General features: G+C 45.9%; 1 protein-coding gene across 3 annotated transcripts; it reads right to left on the bottom strand.

Moving 5' to 3' along the window:
- Window positions 1-237: 237 nt before the first annotated feature.
- On the bottom strand, window positions 238-26707 carry RMI1 (RecQ mediated genome instability 1). 3 transcript variants are annotated; one of them, XM_086961312.1, is made up of 2 exons: window positions 26547-26707; window positions 238-2078 (listed from the first exon to the last, which is right to left on the bottom strand). In XM_086961312.1, the coding sequence occupies exon 2, from the start codon at window positions 2035-2037 to the stop codon at window positions 442-444; it is 1596 nt and encodes a 531-aa protein (XP_086817438.1). In that variant the 5' UTR covers window positions 2038-2078; window positions 26547-26707; the 3' UTR covers window positions 238-441. The 3 variants fall into 3 exon arrangements, with proteins under 3 accessions (XP_086817438.1, XP_086817439.1, XP_086817440.1); XM_086961313.1 differs by lacking the exon at window positions 26547-26707 and adding an exon at window positions 25009-25110; XM_086961314.1 differs by lacking the exon at window positions 26547-26707 and adding an exon at window positions 17044-17110.
- Between the last annotated feature and the right edge of the window lie 446 nt (window positions 26708-27153).

Raw genomic sequence — 27153 nt, 5'->3', positions numbered from 1 at the left:
AATTCTTAGTAACAAACTCCAGCTCTCCCCAGCACTTCAGAAAGCATCAGAAAAGAACTCTTGAAGGAACACCACATTCTCCACTCATTATAAACTTTGTCACAAAAATGAAGAGAATTTCCCTACCCTGTGTGTTATAATTCCTTTCACCCCGCACTTTTTTTAGATCGCACAACTTGCAACATCGCAAGGATCCACATTTTATAAGCACCAATAAGGAAACCATTTAAGTTAACATTACTTTATAGGTAATCTTTATTTGCCAGTATTCATGTTAAACATTGTTAAAACCTTCGAAAATAAAAGTGTTTTCACTTTACTGTTTGCTTTTAAGATACTGAAATGTCTATGAAATGGAGTCTAAAAATATACTGGAATCTTAAACCTGGTCATGTTACCAGCGCATATAACAGAACTATAATTTTTGCTATCATCCCTCAGTTATAAACGTTTCTTCAACGTTTCCAAAACTTCCAGGTTTACATCTTGAATATTTATGACAGTTGCTTTTGCTGTAGATGGGTTAAATTCAATGGTCAGTATTCCACATAGATCCGTGAGTTCTCTTTGGCATTTCTGCAGGCCTGCTGCAAGTTTTTCACGATGCTTTGCATCCTTCTTTAACTGTTTCATTTCTAGAACCGAAAACCCAATTAGTTTAGCTAGAACACGGTCACTGAAATCTACATTCAGGTAAGCAGTTCCATCAGAGATTGTTGCTTTTATACACCACACACCATTGGTGTTTGTGAGATTTCCTATTAGAGTTACAATAAATCCTTTGATTTGTACAGTTGTTAGTGTTTCATTATTGTTGGCAAGTAAGAGTGAAATGTATGTAAAAGGTGACTGGTCAAAATCCGCATGTGGGTCCTTCTGACCAATCCGTTCAGAGAAACGATCAGCTAAAGATGAAGATATAGACAACTCTGTGAACCTTCCAGTTGGTATGTCTTTGTGGTCATTGTTGAGCTGAGTATGTGTCATCTCTGCTTCAGCACATTCTCGCCGGATCTCTTCTTCCAAGAAAAGGTCATCCTCCAAATCATGTCCATCACCCAATACTTCATTTAAATCGTCATCAAGGAAGTAATCATCGGGGTCATCATCCTGGCCCAGTTCTTCGCTTGCATTTGATGAAACAACCCTTGGGTCTGGCTGTTGATTGTACCGTCCATTAGTCACAGAGTGCGACTGTGTTGGACTGTAGCTAGTGATGTTGCTTCTGCTACCATAGCCACTATCTGAAGCAGTTTCGTTGTTCGCTAGAAATTCCACATTATCATCAAGACTAGCAAGCAGCTCTTCATCTGAAGGTCCAAGAGCCTGCCCTATTTCGTCAACAGCTGTTGGGGGAGCTTGTTGGTTGTTTACTCTGTTTGGAGGAGGTAAATCAGTCTCTCCAATTAATCCGGCTAGGACCCGTTCCTGGTTATTTTCCTCAAACAGTGCCTCCACTTCACCACCAAGTAGTTTCACATTTTCTGGTTTCAGCAAAAGTACACCAAGACGACAAGTAATGTTCCCCTGCAAACACATTTTTGTACCTGGAGTGATGTTACTGTGAAGAACGGATACAGGCTGATATTCCATGCCTTGAATTTGCTGTATCCCATCAGTTAATTGAAGCATCAACATTCGAGTGGGCCTTGCTTCCCATGGTTTTTGCGATACTTGGGTAGCGTCTGACACTTGCTCATTTTGGTTATTTCTTCCTCTTAGCTTTTGAAGTTGTGAATAGGCAGGTTGACTGACATCTACAAGAGAATCGATCTGGACAGAATAAAACCCCTTTAGTTCAAATTTCAGGGCCTCTAAAATGCCATCTGGTAGTACAGGATATTCCAGGTCCCTCAGGTCGGTGAGAAGCCACTGCTCAAATACCAGTTTGTTAATCTGTGCTGGTAGCAAGTTAACACTATTATGTTCTTGTTGGATCCAGTCCACACATGCTTCCACCCAGTGGTCGGGAACTTTAACATGCCATGTGGATGAAAGCCAAGCTTTCACTCTTGGAGTGACATTAGATCCATTCATTTTCTTTTAATTAACACAAGACATTTATTTGCATGAAGTTTCTGAAATAAAACACAGAATAATTAAATTTTATTTTAGCATAGTTCATTTTCTTTACCTGTGAATAATTGCATTAGTATATATTATAACAGGTTGACATTCTGCTTTCCAACTGCTGGCTTTATTCTACGTGAACCAGACTAGAGATATAAAACACTCTAAAAAAACACGTAAAAGGCAGATAAACAATACCATATGCTGTCTTACTGTCGAACAAAGGTGCAGATTATGGTGGTTTGGGTGATGTTGTAATGTGGAAGGTGTTGCACAGGCAAGTCAGGTGGAGGGTATAGCATTTGTGTAGAATAAACGGGAGGGGGATGTAGGAGGCCTTGGGAATGGACGACATATGGTACGGTGGTTTAGATGCATGGAGTGTACATGGTGATGCTGATGAAGGAATAGATGTACATTTTTGATGCTAAGATGTTTGTGAACATTTGCAAACAACAATGGCGACCTTAGGTGATTATCACATTTGCTTCACTGTAGGCTCATTTCATACAGTTGCATAACTCATCAACGTAGGCCATAACACAATCAACAGAACTTATAACAAATAACGTGTCTACAACCCATACTAGGTAAGATACAAGCAGTACTGTATTTGTTGGACTTGGTCAAAGGAAATTGGAAGTCCCTGTAGTAATTGTAGCAGACTAGGATCGCTGAGAGAATCTTGGGGAGGGGGGGCGGGGGGTTCTGTAGGGTAGTAGGGGTGTTACAAAACCAGCTTCATAGCTAAGTCAAAGCAAGTAACTAAAGTACACTAAAGTAACTGGCACATACACCTAAAGTATAAAAATGATGTGCAAAATTTATTTTCAGCCTCCCAACTGGGTTACATTCTAAAACATAATACAAAACATTTAAAATACCACCTAAAGTGGTAACACAATATACAAAATTACAGTCAAAGTGTAAAAAAGTCGACGCGGCGTTTCGGTGCTAATCAGTCTGGACACCTTCATCAGGACATTAAGGACATTTGACTCCGTATCTGTATCTTGGGTTGAGAGAGCTTTTCAATTGCTTTTCAACTAGCTGTGAGCTTCTCAGATAGTTTCCACAGTTATTTTAAATCTTGAAGATAAAACACAGTGTTTTCTATGTGCACGGAGGAACCACCGTTGTCGATAGGAGTGGCCTCTTTTTAGACAGTTTTTCTTTGGTTCATTTTTCTTCGTGACCAACTTTGTATGAGTTGGGTGTATAGGTACGGTTAATTAATCTTCACCGAATATCTGGATATTTTTCATACTCAGGAATTTTGAGGCATATTTGTTGGACTAGGCCCTGTTTGCAGGTCATCCCGAGCATTTTCGCCTTCCCCCCTACCCTTTTTTTAGGTCTTGTGACCTATCAATGCACATGCGCATTAAGCGGAGCGAGACTATAGGGCTTTAAACAGACTTTAACTAACTGGCGATTTGATGCTGTGCCCGTGCGCTTTTAGGTCAATGCGCAAGCGCATTGACCTAAAATGTGCGTGCACAGCATCAAATTGTCAGCCATCTGTTGCCCAGCTTGGTGCCGCTCCCCCCCCTGCAGCATCAAAGGCTTTCACGGCTGGCCGGCCGTGCTTTCAGTTTCACGGCCGGCCGGCCGGCCGTGTCTTCTTTTCTTTCAACTTGTTTCTTTTATCGTTGGGTGTCCTCTTCCTGTTTTCTGTACTTTATTTTCATTCTCTTTCTTCCGCTAGTTACTCGTTCTTTCGGTGTCTTCCTCTTTAATTTCTGTCACTTTTGAAGCAGGCTTTGTCTTTCCGTGTGAATCTTTTCCTCCACCTTCTCACCTCCCTCTTCACCCTTTTATTTTCACCCTGTTCTTTTCTTTAAATTTTTTTCTCTTTTACTTTTTCCTCCCAGGTTCCTATCTCTTTCTGTCTCCTCCTTGTCGCTTGTCGCCTCCTCTTTCCGCTGCGCACGTTCCCCCACGCTCTCCCCACGGAGCTGCCATCTCTCTCGTCTACTTGGCTCTCCTGACAGGACTTGCGGTGTTCCGTTTGCCGTGTGACCTCATTACAGTCGACTGAACTGAAGTGAGAGCTAAAGTGCTTCGCCTCCGGTCACGGATAATGTTGGAGGCAGCACAGAGACGGCGGCAGCGCTGCTGATTTACACGGGGTTATATACACGGAGACAGAATAGAAGCGTTAGTCAAAGTGCTGGGTAATGGCAGCCCTGGTGTCACACCTAGGACCAGCAGCGCATCTAAGCCCAATGAACAACTCCACCGGGAATTAAATTATAAGAAATATAACGCTGTCCAGCGTATGTCAGCAAGATAGCTCAGTGAGCTGAGCAATCGATGCAGAATTGTGACCTGCACATTTAGAATTTGAATCCCGGTAGGGTCACCTTAGTCTTGCATCCTGCCAAGGTCAATAAATTGAGGTCGGGAGATTTTTTTAAAAGGCTTTTTGAGAAGTGAAAAATAACTCTCCTCCCTCCCATCTTCCCTCTCTCCTCAACCTCCCCTCCCCCCTCTCTTCTGCCGCTCCACCCCCTGCGGCATCAAAGGCTTTCACGGCCTGCCGGCTGTGCTTTTATTTTCACGGCCGGCCAGCCGTGTCTTCTTTTCTTTTAACTTGTTTCTTGTTTATTTTATCGTTGGGTTCCTCTCCCTGTTTTCTATACTTTATTTCCATCCTCTTTCTTCCGCTAGTTACTTATTCTTTCGGTGTCTTCCTCTTTAATTTCTGTCACTTTTGAAGCAGGCTTTGTCTTTCCATGTGAATCTTTTCCTCCACTTCCTCACCTCCCTCTTCACCCTTTTATTTTCAGCATGATCTCTTCTTTAAAAAATTTTCTCTTACTTTTTCCTCCCAGGTTCCTATCTCTTTCTGTCTGTCTCCTCCTTGTCGCTTGTCGCCTCGCGCCTTCTCCGCGTGCCCTTTTCCTCTTTTCGCTGTGCACCTTCCCCCACGCTCTCCCCACGGAGCTGCCATCTCTCTCGTCTACTTAGCTCTCCTGACAGGACTTGCGGTATTCCGCTTGCCGTGTGACCTCATTACAGTCGACTGAACTGAAGTGAGAGCTAAAGTGCTTCGCCGCCGGTCACGGATAATGTTGGAGGCAGCACCGAGACGGCGGCAGCGCTGCTGATTTACACAGGGTTATATACACGAAGACGGAGACAGAATAGAAGCGTTAGTCAAAGTGCTGGGTAATGGCAGCCCTGGGGTCACACCTAGGACCAGCAGCGCATCTAAGCCCAATGAACAACTCCGCCGGGAATTAAATTATAAGAAATATAACGCTGTCCAGCGTACATCGGCAAGATAGCTCAGTGAGCTGAGCAATCTATGACCTGCACATTTAGAATTTGAATCCCGGTAGGGTCACCTTAGTCTTGCATCCTGCCACGGTCGATAAATTGAGAGGTCGAGAGATTTTTTTTAAAAGGCTTTTTGAAAAGTGAAAAATAACACTCCCCCCTCCCATCTTCCCTCTCTCCTCAACCTCCCCTCCCCCCTCTCTTCTCACTCACCCCTCATTCTCTCCCCTTTCTCCCCTCGCCTCTCCCCTCTCACCACTCTCCCCTCCCGGTCTCAAATCCCACTCTCTCCTCACTCACTCCTATCCCCTCTCCTCACTCACCCCTCTCCTCACCCACCCCTCTCCCCATCTCCCCTCTCAGCACTACACTCCTTCCCCAATCCCTCTCTCTCTCCTCACTCACCCCTCTCTCGCCTCTCTCCCCTCTCATCACTCACCCCTCACCTCACTCTCTCCAGGCCTGACTCTCTCCTCTCCTCACTCTCCCCCTTCACCACCACTCTCCTCACCACCACTCTCCCCTCTCACCACCACTCTGCCCTCTCACCACCACTCTGCCCTCTCACCCCTCTACTGTCTCACCCCTCTACCCTCTCACCACTCTACCCTCACCACTCTCCCCTATAACAACTATCTTCTCTCATCCCACCTCACCAGTATGCACCCTCACCACTCTCCCTTCTCACTATCACTCTCCCCTCCCTTCTCTTTTTCCCCTCACTCCTCACTCCGCTCCCTTCTCTTTTTCCCCTCACTCCTCACTCTCCCATCACTTTCCCCTCCCCCTCTATCCCCACTCTACTCTCCCTCTCACCACTCTCCACCCTCTCACCTCTCCACCCTCTCCACTCTCCACCCTCTCCACTCTCACCACTCTCCCCTCTCACAACTCTCCTCTCTCCTCTCTCTCCTCTCTCTCCTCTCCCCCCTCTCCTCACTCTCCCCTCCCCTCTACCATCTCCCATCTCTCCCTCCACACTCTTCCTTCTCTCTCCTCTACCCTCTCCCCACACTCTCCTCCCTTTCTCCCCTCACTCTCCTCCCTTTCTCCCCTCTTTTCTCACTCTCCCTTCTCTCCCCTCCCCTCTCTCCTCGAGGTACACACGATTGTCCCTCTCCCATCTCTCCTCAAGATACACACGATTGTCAATGAGCACTAACACAGCATCATTTATACCATTTCGGCATTAGTCAACACCACTAGTTTTTCCCTGTTGTTCTCATCTTCATCTCCCCCATGGTTACTCCTTTCCCAGGTCTATCTCCATTGCTCTGCCTTCCACCTCTCATGCCTCTCTCCCAAACTCATCTTCTCCCTTTCTATAATCTCAGACTCCCTCTCCTGCTTCTCTCTCTTGCTTCGCTCTTGGGCTCCCTGTCCGTACTTATCGCCCCTGATACACTCTGTCTCCCTCTCCATGCTTCTGTCCCCTGCTGCACTCTCAGGCTCCCTGTCCGTGCATCTCACCCTTGCTTCACTCTTGGGCTCCCTCTCCGTGCTTCTCTTCCTTGTTGCACTCTCGTGCTCTCTAGAGATGTGGCCTAACGACCAGAGCTGCCATCTAAGTCACGTAAATACAAAACTTGTTGCATTCCAAATGCTATAGGTGTCCTAATCGCGAAAGTTATAACTATTGGCATTGTAAATGACAAAGCTATCCATTTAGCTATTTTAAAAAGCAACACATAAATAAAATATTTGTCATTTACAAGACCAATAGCTCCAACTTTTCTAATGCGAAACCTATTGCATTTCCAATGCTTGTTGCTGTATGTGCGTGATTGAATGCTGCGCAATGGTGTGCAGAGGTTTGTTTTCACCAGTGAAGGAAATGTCACTTTTAAAATGGACGCCATTGCTGTGTGCTTTGTGCCGCCTGCATGAGGTGGGTTGGCGGTCTAGTGTTCAAAGTGACAGGGTGCCCTACACCTCCACCACAGTGACAGTTGGAACTGGAACTGCCAGGAGCCTTCTAGAAGGTTCTAGCCCTTTCTGGTAGGTGGGGTGAGGGGGGTATATATAGGGGGGCTGTGCCTCCATGGGGTCAGACTGTGTGTTGACTTTGCTTGAAAGAGGACACCCTGCCAGGAGATACCACTGCAAGGGCCTGTGTGCTGGCCCCTGTGCCCATCTGTACCCCTCTATTGTCCATAGGGCTAGTAAGAGACTCTGCTGGAGTGGAGACTGCTGAGCTAGCAGGATTGTCATCATGATGGAGGATGACTGTTCCTTGGAACTGCTGCTTCAGGTCTAGTGAGCTGCCCTACTGGCTGCTGATCTTGCCCTGCATTAACTGGTTCCTGGCCTCTAGCACCCGGGAGCGCTATATTACAAGTGACTACACTCGCCTGCCAGCACTCTAGTGCCTCGTGGGCACTTTTTCTTCTCGATCGCCAGAAGAGGAGCGCTATATTTCTACCCCTTTAGCGGAAGAAGCTGCATGTTTCGCAGCACGCTGTGGAGCAGTTTGGGGGAGGGAATCCCAGCGTAGGTATTTCCCTGTGCTGCCTGTAAGCGGGAGCCCAACCCGCGTGTGCCGCATTTTCGCTGCAGTTATGCTAATTTTTATCACGGGTGGCTACCCAGTGTTTTTGCAGCGCTTTTTTATGCTTATTTACACAGCGGGAGCCCGCCCCGCATTTGGCAACCTGTCGCGGGTGCCCACCCGCTTTATATGTTACTGAAAATAGCGGGTGCCCACCCCGCACCTTCAAGTATCTTTGAAACCGGCAGGTGCCCACCCCACCTTTCAAAAGCACTGGCAATCACCGCCGCGGGCCCAAGTCCCGACGCACCTGCACGATCACTGCAGCCAGCCCAGGAGGGCTCAGAAGCGCCGCGCGGGCTTCCCTGTGATGTCACGGGAGCCGCGCTGAGATTGGCGCCTGCTGGTGCGCCAACAGGAAGCCCGCTCTGCCACAGGGGAAACTGTAAGTCCGGAGCCCACATGCTCTGCATCGAAGTCCCGGGTCCCAGGAGGGGGCCCGGGTGAAGTCGAAAGAAGCGCTGCATTGGTGGGGCTCCCACGAGAGAGGAGAGCCCCACGTGCTGAGGCTGCCACAGGAGACGGAGAGGCGGGTACCCCTGAGGCACACTGTCGGTGCCTGGGACCGGCACAGAGGTTGCCAGGAGAGCCCACGACGAACCAGTGAGTCTGCCGGGGGCCGCAACAGGGGAGAGCAGATTCCACAAGAGGAGCCCGGTGAGTGGGGCTCAGTCATCCCATGGTTGGGGAAGAGGTGGTGACGGGGCACACTGCCCACCCCTGGTACCAGTATTCTTTTGGGGGCCGCTGCAACATTGGGCCTACCTTTGATTTCAGGAGTCCCGGAGATAGGCTCCCAATTGGTCAGTGGTGCCCATGTTCCTCTAGGGGGCATTTTGAAACCCTAGAGTCTCTAAGGGGACTCAACATGCCAGAGGTCCTGAAGCTACGCAGTGGCGGGCCGATATACTGCTCTAACTTGGGGCACCGGGTGACTTCAGAGCTCAAAAGGGGAGCTCCCACGCGCCAGTGACTGTCTGGTCGTCGCAACTGCAGCGTTGGTGGCCAATATACTTATGTTGGTGTAATGCATTTATGCTAATCTGGCTTATGACCTATGCAGAGATGATTCTGCCCAATGTCATGCAACAAGGTCTGCATTCTATGTCCACTGTTGGGGTTAAGACCTAATGTAATGAGGATGATGACTGACGTTATGCCTAAGGTGGTGTCATACCCCTAAGATGCTAGTATGTTTCCACATAATGAACCTAAGGTTTATGTATAATGCACTGATGCTCGGGTGGATGCCTCGCGTTTCCCCCGAATGCTTACATCATTGGTGTTCTGCATAACTTGATTTTCATGCAAGTTTGCCAAATGACAGGTGAATGTGCTGGAACATCAATGTGATGTTCCAGGTCCCTGTAAGATTACATTGTTCTGAAGTATGACCTAATGATGCCTAATATACTTATAGGGTATCCATGCCCCGGGTGTTTAGGCCCATGTGCCTCACGCTGAGTTGATACCTAATAGGTTTCTATGTTCACAGGTCTATGCCTACTGCAGATGTTCCTGCCTAATGCTCTATGTTACTGACAATGTTTTCCTCTAAGGCTGACCACTGATGGTTATGCATGCACTGTTTGTATGCCTACTGCATTGATGATGATAAAGCTTTTCTCCTAATGCCTACATGGCTGGTTTTCTGTTTAGGCCTAATGCTTTCATGCCTAATGGTTTCATGCCAACCCGATGCCGCATGTTAATGTATTTACATGCCTGACGCTAATGTGGTGATGCGTCAATTGGTCCACATATCGTCCAAAGGTGGACTCCATATTGTACACTCTTGGTGTTTTAACAGTCCTTCTTAAGAACTGTGCCATGGATTTGCCTGGCTTTCCGTCTTGTATTACTCCATATTGGCTTACCAGTTCCAGTCGTAGAGCGGGTTCCCATATCGCCCCAAGGTGGCATCATACAGTAGTCTGTTGGTGGTTTAACAGTGGTATCAAAGGTCTTTCTGATACTACTGGTGACTCCATAAACCAAATCCATAATGATCTACAAACATTAACCTTTGATACTATCCACCAAATGATAAGTTCCTGCATGCGTGACTATGATGCCCTAAAGCTCTGTGCTACACTCCACGTTTATGTGCAGCAGTTTTTTCAAGCGCTGCACCTACACCACATTGTCAAACCACCCATGTCCCAACAGAGTCCAGTCCACCCTAGAGAAATACCTTGAGAGAGACATCATCTAATTGAAGGGGGACCTACCTCAATGCCATATTGGGAGAGACAACAATGGGCGCGAAGAAGTCATGGGCAACAATAACCTCGGCGACATGAACAAGAATGGTGAAAGGCTTGCAAATCTTTGTGCCCTGAAGAGTCTGGTGATAGGCGGCAGTGTATACCCATAAAAAATACACAAGGGAACGTGGGTGTCACCAGACCATTCAACAGAGAATCATATTTTTTTAAACATATTTTTATTGATTTTTAAGTACCATATACAGTCATATGTATCGGTCATATTAGGTTAACAATCCAATAGGCCCACAAACATTCTTGTTTCGACCCCCGCCAGAGTTCTTGGGTAACAATTTCTGACTGGTATTCTCAAAAAACCTCCCTCATAATCCCCCCCCACTCCCACCCAAAACTGTGGTCACATCCCATATGCAGCACTGTCATCAATACATGTACACCCCAATATCATCTTATCCAATTCAGTAAGGTATAACACAACTATATCATTTTCTATATGTAATAAGGTAAGGACCATTGGTATGAGCGTCCCTACAGGCATGGATACAGTCTAAGCTGACAGATCCATCTCTGCGGATTTGAGCTCTTCCAACATGGTTCCCCATTCCAGTGGTATTGGTATCCTTCGAGCCCTCGCGCCTCTTCTCTACACAGCGCTGCGCCCTCTGCATTGCCCCATTTTAACATTTCCGTATGCCAGGTGTGTACCTCCGGAGGTTTACTAGACTTCCAACGCATCATGATATTCCTAACAGCTAGAAGTAACGCCAGATCCAAGAATCGATATTGTACCTTGTGTTTTGACCTGTGCTTGTGTAGTCATAGCAGACATTCCTCTACAGTATCTCGTAGCGTAAGCTGAGCCGCCAGTCCTGCAATTTCTCTTATCCTGACCCAGTAGTTTATTAGTTTAGTACATGTCCACAACATATGCATGAGTCATCTCCATGTGACATCTAGAACAAGAGTGTTTTGTCCATGGGAACATTGTCCAGTTTCTCTGGGGTCAGGTATGCACGGTGTAGTACCATGGTTTGAATGAATTTGAACCGCGAGTTCCGGGACACCTTCCTGGGGTGTTCCAGGATCACTGCCAATTCTTTATCCGACAGTTCCCGGTCTATCTCCTCCACCCAGGTCTCACGCAGGGTGTCTAAGGGTAGCCTAGAATGTGTGCTGATCCCATGGTAAATCCAGCGGATCAAATGTCTTCCTCCCCCCATGTAGTACACCATCTTTACCAACTCATTTTGGTCTGGTTCCTGGCCCTGTGGCGCCCAATGTTTCTTAACATATTGTAGCAATGCTGCATGTAACATAAATAAGTCATGTGGTGCACCCGTTTCATGGACAAACGTGTCATGGTTCAGCAGGACCCCATGACCGAAAAGATCCGCCACTGTAGTAACGCCAGCCTCTGTCCAGGGTGTTGTCCTACGTTTAGTGAGTATACCAACGTTGAGCGGGATGCCCATCAATGGAATGTTGCTCGCATATGTTGAGGTCGCCTTCGTATACTTTAGGGCCGCCTTCCAGCACTTAAGTGCGGTATCTAACAATGGAGGCAGACCTCGGGGTAACTTTTGTCTGGGTAGTAAAAGAGCGTGCATCGCACCGTTACTGACATCTGTATCAGTGTATCCTATCTCATGTAGATTACGCTCCGCCACCCAGTACGACAACCATTGCAACTGGCAAGCGTAATAATATGCCCGGAGGTCCGGTATCCCTAGCCCTCCCTTACTGGTTCCTACCTGCAGTTTCCACAGGCTAATACGTCATCGCCCCGTGCCCCATATTAGTTTCACAATCATCGTGTTTAGTGTTCTGAAAGTGGATAGTGGCACCATGATAGGCAAATTTGTAAAGTAATAGAGCAAGCGTGGTAATACGACTATCTTCGTTATTGCAACTCTGCCCATAATGGATAAGGGCAGGGAGGTCCAAAAAGCGACACTGGATCGTAGGGAACGTACCGTTCCGTCAAGATTACCCTCCAGCATATCGACTTGGGTTCTATATATTTGAATGCCTAAGTATTTACATATAGTTGGAGCGACTTGCAGGGCTGTGTCCCCAAACTCCACTTCCACAGCTTCATCGTTGTTCACAAAGAAGAAAGCATGCAACTTGGTAATAACTGCCAAACCGGACATGGTCTCAAAGCGCCTTAGCGGTCGTAAATTGGTACTAAGGGTTGGCGTAGGTCACGAAGATAAACAATTATATCGTCTGCATATGCCGAGAAGAGGTGTATGGTGTGTCCGAGTGGTATTCTCATATGCGGGAATGTCTGTCTCATAGCTATCGACAGGGGTTCTAGAGCCAGTATAAAAATCAGGGGTGACAGCGGGCAGCCCTGTCTCGTCCCCCTGCGTACCAAATATTCACTCGAGACGTGTCTGCCCGTCCTTGACCTCGCCGTCGGAGCAGTGTACAGCAGCCGGAGCCATTTCATGAATCCCTTAGGTATCCCAAACCGTGGTAATGCCCTGAGCATATATTCCCAATGCAAGAAATCGAATGCTTGCTTCAGGTCTAGGGAGAGACAACCTGCGTGTGGAAAGTGCTTCGGCGTTTCCGACGTCAAATGATGCAGTTTCCTAATATTTAGGGAAGTGCTACGTGCTGGCAGGAACACCGCCCGGTCCACGTGTATCAAGCGTGAGCGGGATGGTTGCAACCTGTTAGCGAGCACCTTACTTTGTATTTTATACTCTGTGGGAAGCAGTGATAGTGGGCGGTAATTAGCCATGTCCATGGGGTCTCTGCCTGCCTTCGGCAGTGATACTACCAGTGCCTGAGCAGTGGTGAGGGGGCAGTTCACCCGCATCCCACACTGCCTTATACAATTCAACTAGCTTGGGCACCAACGTGTCTGCATACACAGCATAAAATTCAATGGGAAGCCCATCCATACCAGAGGTCTTATTACAAGGAAGTCCCTTCATAGCAGTCCTGATTTCATGCGCCAGGGGCCAGGGAGACGGTCACTCGTACTGCACTCCCACCCAATGGTGAGCTATACTCCTTAGCCACGCTACTCTCGCTTAGACCTCCACCATTACCATGCCATCATACTAGATCCCCAAACTGGTTAAAAATAACGTAGCTTTTAAAAATTTCGTATCTATAAGGGAACCTCCTTGGGTCTTTATAACTGAGACTTGGGGTTCAGAGACTGCCGGTCCGGATCTGGTCGATGCCATTCCTGAGGGCTATGGACTGGTCCGAATGGACCGGGAAAGGCGCAGAGGTGGGGGGTTGGGAATTCTCTGCAAAGATTGTTTCACATGTCGTATTGAACCCCTCTCCTCCTCCTCGGATAAATTTGAAGCTCTATACTTCTCCATACAGTTTGCCCCTACATCTTCTTTTTCTGGCATTCTGTGCTATAGGCCCCGGGCCTCAGGGCCCCATTTGCTCATGATATACTTGAGATCTTAGAGCCACTTATTAACAGGCCTCAGTTTACCCTCCTGGGTGACTTCAATTTTCATCTTGAAAAGTCCGATGACCCTGACACTATGGCATTGGTGGAGGGTCTGAATGCCTGTGGCCTCATCCAACGGGTAGATGGTCCCCACACACCTTGCGGGGCACACGTTAGATGGTATCTTTTCCAATGACAACAGGGTGGGGACTCAACCGCTGATCCCGCTATCCTGGTCAGACCACTGGGCAGTTCCCTTCCATCTAATCACACCTTCCCCTATACCTAAAAATGCCAAAACATGGGAAACCATAAGGAATTTTAGAGAGGTTCACAACATATCCTTAGCTCCTTTTTTGACAGAGGTTATCTCTTCACATGGGTCAGACCCTAATGTTGCTGCTTGTAGTTTGTCCAGGGCATTGAGCATGGCTATGGACACTCTAGCACCACCTAAGAAACATTATTCTGCCAGGAAGAGTCCCTCTGCCCCTTGGTACTCTGAAAGACTTAGATTTTTACGGCAGAAATGTAGACAAAAAGAAAGATCCGGGATTGCCCATCCCAATGCTCCGGAGAAAAGCCAGCACAAACTGGCCTTAAAGGAATATAAAAGGGCGATAACAGAAGAAAAAAGGAGATATTTTATTAACAGCACTGCTGCACTTAAATCTTCGAGAGAGCTTTTTAAAATCATTGACTCCTTATCCTCACCCAGGGTCGTTAACTCAGTGGTTGAGACACAGGCGCTATGTGATAACATCGCGAATTTCTTTCATACTAAAATAGCAGATATACACACTGCCCTAGAAAAACTAAATTTGGACCTGAACACCGGGCAACCTTCCACTCTACCCTCACCCCATTGCCCGGTTGTGTCCGTGGTCTCGGAAGCAAGTCTCTGCTCCCGTCTGACTAACTTCCCTAAGATGTCATTGGAAGAACTTAACCGTCTCCTCGACACTACCAAGTCCAGTTCCCCTCTAGACCCCTGCCCCTTAAAAACTCTCAAAGCTTGTAGAGAGGTTGTTCTTCCTCCTCTATTGGAGATTATGAATATGGTCATTACTGAAGGGATCTTCCCCATAGTCTGGAAAACCGCAGTGGTTAAACCCCTGTTAAAAAAGGCCTCATTGAATTCTGAAGTTCTCAAAAATGTTAGGCCTATTTCCTTACTTCCTGCCCGGGCCAAAATTCTTGAAACATACATCAACGGTCACCTGACCTCATTCCTGGAGACCCATAAACTTTTGGACGTCTCCTAACATGGGTTCCGTGCAGCCCATAGCACAGAGACGGCCCTCACTGTAGTTGCTAATAACATCAGGTCAGGGGTAGACAGAGGCTTTGTTGGTTCTGTTGGACCTCACGGCGGCCTTCGACACCCTGTCCCCCTCAATCCTGGTCGACAGACTGAGGGAGATAGGTGTCGGGGGCAGTGCTCTGAATCTCCTTTCCTCCTACCTGCATCAGAGACAACAAAGAGTAAAACTGGGAAAATTCTTGTCTCCCTCTCAGGCGGTACAATGTGGGGTCCCACAGGGCGCAGCTTTGAGCCCTGTTTTGTTCAATATATATGTGACCCCTCTTGCTAAAATTGTAAGATCTTTTGGATATCAAGTACTTTCTTATGCCGACGATACCCAGATCATCGTCTCCACCTCCCAGCCTATACAAGACTCCGCCCCCAGATTTAGAGCATGTATGGAAGCAGTAGCAATATGGATGATACGTAACCATCTCAAACTGAACGGAGAGAAGACCGAAGTCTTGGTCTTTGGAGGGAGTCATGAGTCGTGGAACAAAGATTGGTGGCCTGACTCCCTTGGGGATTGCCCCCAGCCGGCACAATCTGCCAGGAACCTGGGCGTATTAATGGATCCGGCCCGCTCATTTGAGCTACAGGTCAACAAAACAGTGGCCACATGCTGTACCATCATTCGGACACTAAAAAAAAGATCGCCCCTTATCTGTGCTTGAAGGCACTTAAACAGTCAACAGTAGTCCTGATATCTTCCAGGCTTGACTATTGTAATGCGCTCTATGGTGGCATTAATAAAAAAAAAATCGATTCAACGTCTTCAGGTGGCCCAGAATGCCGCTGCTAGGCTGGTTCTCAACCTTCCTAGGCGCTTATCTGCCACTAGGGCCAGAAAAGATCTCCACTGGCTACCTATCCAAGCCAGGATTTCTTTTAAACTTCTATGTATGGCCCATATGGCGATATTTGGGTCAGGTTCGGAAGGGATTAAATCTTTAGTTAGCCCCTATATCCCCAGCAGATCTCTTCGCTCCTCCTTCAGAAACCTGCTTACTGTCCCTAGATTTAACAGGGCAAGATGGGGAGGAAGAGCTTTCTCCCTCTTAGCTCCCAGACTTTGGAACTCGCTTCCGCCTGAACTGTCTGATCAATCCTCTTTGCCGGTCTTTCGAAAACTCTTAAAGACATGGCTCTTCTCCCATGCCTATTAACCGGACCGTATTCTCTTTCTGCTCTCTTTTGTCTTCTTGTCTGTTATCTGCACCTTAATGCCCCTCGGGGTTAAGTTCTTGCGCATTATAAATCACCATTCATTCATGTGGGGTGATGGGCCCCGTCAGGTCCTTCTGCGCCGGGGCGGCAGCGTTGGACACAGCAATGTGGATAAAAAAGCATCCATTTGTTCCGTGGGCACTCCCTCAGGCGCACTGTATAATGAAGCATAGTATGTCTTGAAGGCCTCATTAATCTCGCCTTGCGTACATACTCTTGTGCCATCTTCCTGTCTGATTTCAGTAACCATGTTTGTGGGAGGGGCATCTCGTAGTAATCTGGCTAGTAAGGTACCTGCCTTATCCGCGTCTACATGTGTTCTTCGAGTGTATTCCTGATAGTCTATTTTTCTAAGGGATTCCAACAGTTCTGCATGTTTAATCCGCTTTTCTTGGAGCGCCTCTGTGTGTCGTCATGCGCCATCAACTGTTCTAACCTTCCCATTTGCGCTTCTGTGTCCACCAGAGAGGTGAAGAGCTCTTGTCGTGCCCCGACCGTCATACTAATCGCCCTGCCTCTTAATACTGCCTTAAACTCATCCCATTCTATTAACATGTTAGTCGCTGTGTTGCTATTTTCAGTAAAATATCGGTTGATTGTGTGCAGGAATCTGCACGAAACACCGAATCTTCCAATAATTGCGGCCAAAGTCGCCACGTAGGAACCGGTGTGGGTATCCTACCTCATGTAATAGTTATCTCCAGTGGATTATGGTCGGAGAATGTCTTGGGTAATTCAACAGAGAATCATATTGACCATGTCTGCATTGCCAACACGTTTCTGGGGTCTCTGCAGGATGTGAGAGTGTAGAGAGGAAAGGAAGTGGCATTGGACCAACACCTTGGTGTGGCTAGGCTAAAGCTGAAGAAAGTATGGATGGACCAGACAAACCAACACCATTGATAACACCCCTCTCCCAAAGATGCATAGAAATGAAGTGAATACTCACCCATAATTTTCAATTCCTGCAAGAACAAGAGGATGACAGAGACCCAGTAGAAAGTCAGTGAGAGAAGATCAAAGAAAAAGTTACATCAACCTGTCAGGAGGTACTGGTTTCCAAGAAACACAGGCATAAAGAATGGATCTCCACTGGGACTCGCCGCAAAATCCAAGAGAGAAAAAAAAAGAAAGCTACAGTTAACATCAGCCGAACAAGAGCAGGAAAAGTAAAAGCTCAAGGCGAGCACACCAAAAACAACAAGGAAGCAAAGAGAAGCTTAAGAGCAGACAAGCGAAGATTCATCGATGGTCTTGCCACAGAAGCAGCAAGCCATAGAAACTTGAAAGAAGTGTACAACATTACAAGGAAACTCTCTGGCAGATACAGCAAGCCAGAAAGACCTGTTAAAAGCAAAGCTGGGAATACATCATAGGCAAGAAAGGCCAACAACAAGGATGAGTGGAGCTCTTTGAATAACTGCAGAACCACCCAGTGCTGAAGTCTCCACCAGACATACAGCCAGCCAAAGAAGAAATATGGCAAGCCATTAAACATCTGAGAAATGGGAAGGCAGCAGGACCTGACAAAATTCCCTAAAGACAGACATTGAAACATCTGTAGGCATGCTTCACCCCATGTTTGGAAGGATCTGGGCAGAGGAAAAGGTGCTGTCAGAATGGAAGGAGGAATATCTCATCAAGATCCCCAAGAAAGGTGTCCCGAGTAATTGCGCAAACTACAGAGAGATAACCCATCTTTCAACCCCAGGCAAAGTATTCAACAGAGTCATCCTGAACAGAATAAAGTTTAAGTTGCAAGATCAGCAAGCTGGCTTCCACAAAGATAGATACTGCACAGACCAGATTGCAACACTGTGCATTATCATTAATTAGTCTGTGTGATGGATCTATCCCCTTTGTCAACTTCATTGACCATGAGAAGGCATTCAACAGCTTAGTCAGAGAGACCCTTTGAAAACTCCTCTGTCACTTCAGTGTGCTTAATAAACGTGTAAGAATCACCAGGAACTCGAGGACCTGCAAGATAGTCCATGGAGGACAATTTGCAGAAGCCTTCCAAGTGAGGAACAGAGTCCACCAGGGTTATTTGCACTTTCTCTTCCTGCTTGCCATAGATTGGATCATGAATACATCCAGGGCAAGGAGAAGAAATGAGATCCAGTGGACACCTTGGTTGCAGCTCGACGACGTGGGCTTTGCATATGACTTAGCTCCACTATGTTATACCCATCTTCAGATGCAAGAGAAGACTGACAAGGTGGCAGCCACATCAATACAACTTGGTCTCACCATTCACAGGGGGAAAACCAAGATCCTGAATCATAACACAGCCAGCACAACTGCAGTCACTCTTGCAGGTGATGCACTGGAAGAGGTTGGTGCGTTCACTTACCAGGACAGTGTTAGAGACAAGCAGGATGGCACAAACACTGTTTTCAAGGCAAGAATCGGTAAAGCATTCAGCTAAAGAAGAAGATCTGGATCTCCAAAGACCTAATGCTGAAAACCAAGACGAGGCTTTTTAACACCAAAGTAAAATCGGTCCTCCTGTATTGAGCAGAATCTTGTAGGTCGACAGTGACCACCACCAACAAAGTCCAGGCATTCATCAATACCTGCCTGAGAAAAATCCTCCACACTCGCTGGCTGAACACAATCTGCCACCGCAACCTATGGCAGCAGACTTTCCAACTCACTGCTCATGAAGAAATCATGAAAAGACGCTGGATAGGTCACACCCTCTGCAATCCTGCATTTAAGATAACCAGGCAAGCCCTAGCCTGGAACCCTCAAGGGAAGAGGGAAAGAGGAAGGCCAAGAAACACCTGGCGCTGAGGCCTCGAGGCTGACTGGAAGGAGATGGATTACACATGGAGTCAAATTGAAAGAAAACCTTTGGCCAGAGGTGGCTGAAGAGTGAAGTAGTGTGGCTCACTGGTTAGAGGCGGCAGACCCGAGAGCAGAGGACGGCCCGGGACCAGGGTTCGATTCCCGACGCGGCAGGTTTCTGGACCAGGGTCAGCGGACTCGATAATTCTCTCGCATCGGTGCCCACTCTGATCAGCGATCACACTCGGCAACTCTGGGCACTAGCTTGCCTCATCTTCACTAACGGCCCCACCAGACCGCCGGGGATGCCTGGTCTCACCCTGGAGATACCCATTAAGGGACCATCTCTCAGGGAAGCCAGGAAGGGTTTCGCAGCGGTCGAAGCGCGGAGGTACCCCTTCGGGAGTGATTCCAGCGCTATATAAGCACACAATTAATTAATTAATTAATCTGGATGATGGCATATACCCCAGGAGGGGTAGTAGAAATAAGTAATTCAGAAGAAGCTAAAAAAATGCCTGTGTTTAGCAAACTAACCCCAACACAGCTGCCTCTGCACTAGCCCTGTTACTAGTGCAGAGGAACAGATCTGACCCTTAGAAAAGGCATACATCTCAATTCATACCTTCGCCTTTGTAAAACGTCACCTGCCCAGAAATCATTGTTGTCTTCCCATAAGCTTCAGCACATCCACCTACCCTTGATTTTCCTTCACCCTTTAAAAAATATATTCCCGTTTTTACTTTCAATGAGATCACTTCCCACAAAACACTTACAAACACTGCATAGGTTGAAAGGCATGAAAGGGGGGTGAGAGAGAAACATGATGCTTCAGGTTCGGGAAAGGGGACTTGGGACATGTACACTAAGCAGCGAAGACGAAGGTTGTAGGCCAAACTAAAGGACTGTATGGGCTATTTTGTCAGGGGCAGCAAATGTTTTAAGCCAGTCCTGCACTTTGTTGGAATTAGCTGAACGAGAGGGTGAATTTGAGTGGTTTAGAAGAGTCTGGTTTGGTAACAAAAGACAAACCGTGCTTAGCTTTCTCCATGCCATAACTTTGACATGTCCAACATGGGTTGTACTAGTTGGACATTTAAACAAACCACTTCACTGAGAAATATTCAGCTGACCGTATAAGGCAACTTTTAATGATAAGTAATCCTGATGTTATGGAGTTTTTACTTCGTTATGTCAAATAAAAAGTTGGAAATGAACAAGTCATATAGGCGCATGCCGCTTTATATCGCACCGAAAATATAATTAAATGTGCACCATGTACGTATACCTCGTTTGTCTCTTCAAACTGTCCTCTTTGTTCAAACTAAGTTCAGAGGCAGATCAAGACATTAATCTTTCGAGTTCGCATTCCTGCTCCAGGTAATGCCTTAACGGAAATCAGCATGCATGTTCTTAACCTTTTTAGCAAAACTGGAGTGCCATACTGTGGTCAGATGTGCCGAAAACGCCATAGACAATGGTTTTAACAATGCTCAACGACGTGTTAACCGCGGTCGAGAATGTGTTGAGCAGCTCGCATCCCCACCCAAGAAGGCCCTTGTTTACATTTCAATTAATATGTCTTGCTGGACTAAACCGCCCTAAACCAGTGGCGAGTCCTGTTGCTACCAAGTCTAGGTCATTTTTCAAAGCAAAACTAAGAAACAAAAGTCGTAAAGAATATGTGTATATAATCGGATGCAGTTTTTCCCCCTTTGAACAAAATGTATCAGTAGCTCGGAAGGAAAATTTAATTTAAACGTACATAAGGACAGACGCCAAATAATTGTATTGGTTTACAAAAACATGCAAATGACATTGGTAACAATTTAGTTGGGAGGCTCATGTATATTTTCTCTGGCTTTGATATGTCGGGTATTCGAGCAACAGGGACAATAGAAGGTTCCTGAAACCATACGTGGGACTAACTATTGAGCAAAGAAACAGGACAGACCTTTATAGGTTTGATCAATACCGAGCTTTAATGAAAGCTCTTTGTATCATCCCTCCTAACCAATGTCACAAGCTGATGCACATTTTCAACTACATCCCTACAGGTAAGCATGGAACTGTTGCTTGTCAAGAATGTTAGCTGCCCACCCTGTAACTTAATATACCCATGAGGCGGACCATTTCAATAAGCAATAATTACTTTTTATAACCCCAGTTCCCAATAATGGGTACTACTACTTTCGTCTGCTTGCACAGGGATACTGGGGGTATACTGAAAACTTCCATAGGAGTGCATTTCACCTAATGCTTACCATTGACATTGTGTTTTGTAACTAAGCTATGCTAACTTTCTATTTGCTGGCTTTATTCGTTTTAGGCTGGCTTTACTTGTTTTAGGCTGCCCGGCATTTCTTTGTCCCTCCTTTGGAGCATAGCCTGTTTACCACCTCTCTGACTGGCTCCTTCTATTCTTTCATGAGTGCTTGCTTTCTGGGAAATCTTTTTTCTTTTTTGTGAGTATGTGTTTTCAGTTGCCTGTATTGATGGCTAGTTCAGGAAGCAGTAAACATGCTGTATTTCTTTAAAAGGTTTCCTGCCTCCTATCTATCTGCTGGACTGATTCTACTTATCTCTGCCACTACCAGTTCATCAATCTTGCATCAGGAGCAATGGTCCGTCTCCCAGCCTGTTCATTTTGGTCAGTGCTTTTTACTACTAGAATAACTTAAACAATCCTCTTCCTCAAATAAAGTCACGTCATAGGCGCGGGGAGTGGGTGTTGCTAAAGCACCCCACAAATAACTGTGCTGGAATTCAGAAGTGAATTAGCGATAAATAGGCCTTTAAATTTAGTTTTTATCTGGTCTCATTTGCTGCACATTCAAAGGCAGAGGTTAGGTTACGCTCTGTCAGAGAGGTTGGTGTTTAATTTTCTTTCTCTGACAGCAAAGTGAGAGAATTTATGTGACAATTTTGCTGGGTACAAGGGGGGTGTGTGAAAGAAAATGTTATAACATGTTATTTTGTTCACGCACATAACATTTAAATGCCAGTAATTAACTGTGAAAGTATTTCAGAATATATCAGGAAATCTCAATCAAAGCACTTTTTCTGTAATTCTGAAGCTTGGTGGAAACAAATATTTTAATACGATAAAAACAAAATCAGTACATTAGGCGATGCTGTTTTCCACACATTATAGTTTGTGTGCTGTCTACTTTTATCAGTACAAATGTATGCATGTGCAACTGTGATGGTAATTTCAATTGAAAATCTGCTTCCGTAATGGCAGTGCGCTACCACACCATGCTTACTTCACACCACATGACCCCACTGGCACTTCATGACACACTACTCCACTCTATCATAATATACTCCACAACACTTTATTCCACACTACACCACTCCACGCCACTTTACAATACTGCACTCCACTATATGACACGCCAGAGCAATCTGAGCCACTTCAATCCATGCTACGACATTCTGCTCCACTCCGTGCCCGCCATTCCAGTCTAAAACACTGTTCCACTCTTCTGCACTCAACCACGCTCCACTCCAGTCTACAACATTATTATTATTATTATTATTATTATTGCATTTCTTGAGCGCTCAGCTACCCGTAGGTTTCCCGGCGCTATGGGTGTGAAACAATATTAAAGATGAGAAGGGAAGGAAATCAGCGAACTTACATATTAAAAAGCCAGGTTTTAATTCCCTTACGGAAGGTAAGGAGGCACATTTCGGAGCGCAGAGGGGGGGGTAGAGAGTTCCAAAGAGAAGGCGCCAGCAGAGCAAAAGAGCGACCACCCATTTTTGCTCTCTTGATGCGTGGGATCCTGAGCTTATTCTGGGTGGAGGACCTAAGTGTACGAGGTGGAAGATATTGCTGCACCAAAACAGATAGATAGGGAGGGGCTTTTCCTGTCAGGATTTTATGCATAAAACATAAAGCCTTGAATTTAACCCTGCTCTCAATCCGTAGCCAATGTAGGTTACGCAGGTGGGAAGAGGCTGAGGATCTGGCGGGTAGATTGCAAATCAGACGGACCGCCATATTTTGTACTACCTGGTACTTCTTAGTGACCTCCTTACAGGCACCTAGAAGTAAGATGTTGCCGTAGTCCAGGCGTGAGATGACAAGAGCCTGGACTACAGATTTCAAGGTGTCAGCCGGCAGCATCCATGAGATTTTCCTAAGCCACCTGATGATGGTAGTACAGGTGGCAGAGACTTTCACGACATGCTGCCTGAAAGACAATTGATTGTCCAGGAGGACCCCGAGGTTACGGGCAGATGAGGTTGGAATGGGAGGAGGGCCCATCTCCGGTGGCCAATGATGTGGGCCCCAGAGCGAGGTGTCGGAGCCAAACAGGAGCAGTTCTGTTTTCTCCCCGTTTAGTTTTAGTTTATGCTCCAACATCCATGCCGCAATCTGCTTTAGTCCAGTTTGGAGAGAAGAGAAAGGGAGATGTTTGTTGGTGGAGAGAGAATAGATGACCTGAGTGTCATCAGCGTAGGAGTAAATAGAGAGACCTGCCTGTTCCGCCAAAAAAGCAAGGGGTCTCACATATAAATTAAAAAAGAGAGGACTAAGAATAGATCCCTGAGGGACACCGTGCTTAGAGGGAAAGATAGAAGAGATGGAAGTAGAGGAAAAGACTTGAAACGAGCGATTAGATAAAAAGTTAGAGATCCAGGCCAGGGCAGCACCATCGACACCCACCTCTCTCAGGGTGGACAACAAGATGGAATGGGAGACGGTGTCGAATGCGGCACTCAAGTCAAGCAAAATGAGTGCCACCGTCTCCCCGTTGTCCACTTTCAGCCTGATGGATTCCGACACACCAAGGAGAGTGGTTTCAGTCGAGAAGCCAGCCCTGAACCCGGATTGTGAACCATGAAGAAAGTTAGAGGACTCCACGTGAAGATTAAGCAAAGAATTGACATGTTTCTCCAAAATTTTAGAGAAACATGAAAGCAACGAAATAGGGCGGAAGTTAGAGGGGTTGTTAGGGTCTAAGTTGGTCTTTTTTAATAATGGGACCACCATAGCGTGCTTCCATTCGTCGGGCACGATCGCTTCAGAAAGGGAGGCGTTCAAGACTTTCAAAATAATAAGGAGTAGGGAGGGATCCAAAGAACTCAGGATTTGAGGGGGCATAGGGTCGAGCGGAGACCCAGATTTTATATCCTGTAAATACATTGTACTCTCTGCCTCTCCGCTACACTCCCCTCCACGTCACTATTCTGCAAGTTTAGAGTAAACTTTGATGGAACAATAAGCCAGAATCAAAAATCTAACTTATACAAAAGTCAGCCCCCAGTTCACTTCATGTTATCACATGGACAAAGTTGCCTGTTTGCAAAGCAACTAAATATAGTCTGCCATGTTATACATATGAATATCATCAACAATGGGTACTATTAGTTAGTGCGGCAGTGTTACGTGTCAACTCTTGATTTAGGCATGAGTTTTTTTTTTCTCATGCTAAACAAAATGCCATTTCACTATACCCTTGTCTAAAATGTACTCCACTTCATTGAAAGTCAACAGAGAGATCAAATTCAAACACTTTTTAGGTCTTCACTAAGACAGCACATGCACGGTCTGTTGCAAGACATGTTGAAAAATTACAGTAGGATTAGCCCACTGCTTACTTTTTGGTTGGCTTCAGTCACTCATTGCTTGCTTATTATTCATTAGCATGGGTGGGCTGTACTGCCTCGTCTTGTGTTTGCCCCACCCATGGAGGATGGACGTTGTACTGTGTCCTACTGTTCGCCTTTTTCGAGAACTACTTTTTTGTTTCCATTTAAACATTGTACGAAAGTACACCTTTTTTTAACTACCTCCTCCAAGCTTACAGAAGAACACGTCAGAACCTTTTTTGTTAAGCAGAAATGTTTAGCCACGCAGCACAGAATTAGGGATATTGTAGTATTGTTGTAGTAATCAATCTAATCTAATTAAGTTAAGCAGTCTTTATTTCCAAATCAAGTAAGGTATAAGTTGATGGTAGGACAGAAGCAGTAACGAATGAATCAACATTCCACATCAAGGAAACAAGTAGGTAGGAATATAGAATGCGGCACTCTGAAGAAACTCTAAACATAGAATGCAAAATACAAGAGAAATAGGTGAACATGCAGATGGACATGCACTTACCCAAAAGTCCATATAGTACAGATATGCTGTGCAGTATGGTTAAAACCAGTTGCAAAGCCAATAGGTCTCGAAGGCGAAACCTATTGGCTTTGCCAACACCTATTTTCTCCAAAGAGGTCTCCCACGTGTGTATGTAGGGTTGCCACATGAACGTCTTTTTAACTGAAATTACCAGCATTTCATGCTCAGGATGGTAAAAATAAAAGAAATCACCAAAGCGTTCCCCTTCTCCGCTTTAAACGAGCAAATCCAATGCGAAATCACTTTAAAATGTTCCAGAACTGCCTAAATGAACCCTGCCCAATAATTATTCATACAGAAAAGGGCTTTAAATACATTTCTATTCAGGTATAATGTCCCTACGACATGAACAAATGATCGATATTATCCTCCGGAAAAGGTTGCAACCCTACGTGTAGATAATTAAACTAGGTTTGCTCCAGGAGTAACAAACTCAATGAAGCGGACAAAAAAAAACACAGCCTAAAAAAGATACGATTCCAATACAACGCAGTTTACAGCAATATTAGCATGCAGCATCTGCTAGGCACAATTCAATGTACATGGCTCACTCCGTTCTGATTACTTGAACTAACCCTAAAAGTTATCCCTATGTTGCAAGTGCTAGAGTAAAGAAGCTGATTTACACTGAAAACCATACAGGAGAATAGGCTGATGGGTTTGTAATAGCTATTAAATGTAGCAACAGTTCATTCACTTTGACGGTTGAGGGTAAACGCACGTTTAACATCACGAGTCTTCCGAGCGTCGCGTCTTTCTTGGCAGACATGTTTTGAGGGGCATTCTACAAGTCTGCTGTGATAAAAGCGCCATCTTAGTGAGGGTACGCAACCCCAGTAACAAGCAATTATAGACAGGAAGAGCTGTTTGTACAAGCTCTGGTCCGGGAAAAATAAACAAGCCAGATTAGGCTACAAACGCTTACGGAACAAACCTCAACGGTTACTGCAGGAAAAACAATGTTCCCATGACACGTGGTTAGAACGCAACCCATGTCGCTGTTCTGAATCTATTATAGGTTGCAACAACCCAAAGACTCTACAATAAGTACATGGCATCGAGGTGGCACTATCCTTTTTACAAATGTACATTAATGAATGCGGGTTTCTGAGACGCGCCGAAAAAAAACAGTTGTAGAATGGCCATGGAAAAATAAACGTGCAGTTTCTTGTTTTTAAGAACTGGGTGTATGTACATTGTAAGAATCCATTGTTTTCTTCACGAGGCGTATTACGTTATACTAAACGGAAAAGGAGTGTTTCAGAGCCTTGTCTAAGAAAAATATTTTAAAAAGTAGGACTACGTTTTAAGGAGCTAAAAACTGCTTTTAGCGCCTTCAGCGACCGATTATGGCGTCATTACTTTCCTCTACGAAAGTCCTTCATCCTAAATTTAAGAAGATGCCACTCTCGGCTCCTTTGTTTCAACGAGAAGCTTCAACGTAACCCCCGTTTCACCCAACATGGCTGTTACATAAAATTTGCGAAGGCTTAAAGCAAGAAAGAGGAATTAGGTACCGGTGCGAGAGCACAGCATGCGCCAGTTACTGGCCCTAGTTGTCAGCTACTGCTCCACGATGTTGGAGGCTGCGGAGCCGGTGAACTTAGGAAAGCGACAGCCCGCCAGATCCGACTGTGCCCACTCTCACCTCGCGAGATTTACCCGTCGCCATATTCCCTCCTACTACAGGCCCGATGACCAAAACGCACTCAGAGTTCCGATGTGAAGCGAATGTTTCTAAAACAGCTCTGTATGCTTGCAGTAACTAAAAAGTAAATTTCGTTTTCCTAAACCGATCACTGCACAGTATAAACCAGGCAACCGTTAGTCCCTTTCGCAAACTGTCACGTGTATACTGGAGCTCCTCGGCAACATGAAGCGTCATGACTACGACTTTGTTTCCTACCAAAAGGGAACAATAAGGAAACCGCCGCCCTCGTGCACCGTCAACTTAATTCACATGATTACTTCTGAGACATATTTTAAAAACATAGCTCGGTCCGTTGGTTCATTACTTCATCGCAATTATATTTTGTTTAGTTTCAGACCATTTAATGATTGGTCTGTAAGTTTGAAATAAATAACCAGTACAGGCAGCCTAGTTACTGTATAACTGGCACAGCA

The sequence above is a fragment of the Lissotriton vulgaris genome, chromosome 3_1 (assembly GCF_964263255.1).
Source record: "Lissotriton vulgaris chromosome 3_1, aLisVul1.2, whole genome shotgun sequence".
NCBI lineage: Eukaryota > Metazoa > Chordata > Amphibia > Caudata > Salamandridae > Lissotriton > Lissotriton vulgaris.
This window is presented reverse-complemented; position numbering and strand designations above follow the sequence as displayed.

What these genes read in the sequence shown, in the direction of transcription:
- RMI1 (XM_086961312.1), bottom strand. Translation starts at nt 2,037, where the DNA reads ATGAATGGATCTAATGTCACTCCAAGAGTGAAAGCTTGGCTTTCATCC.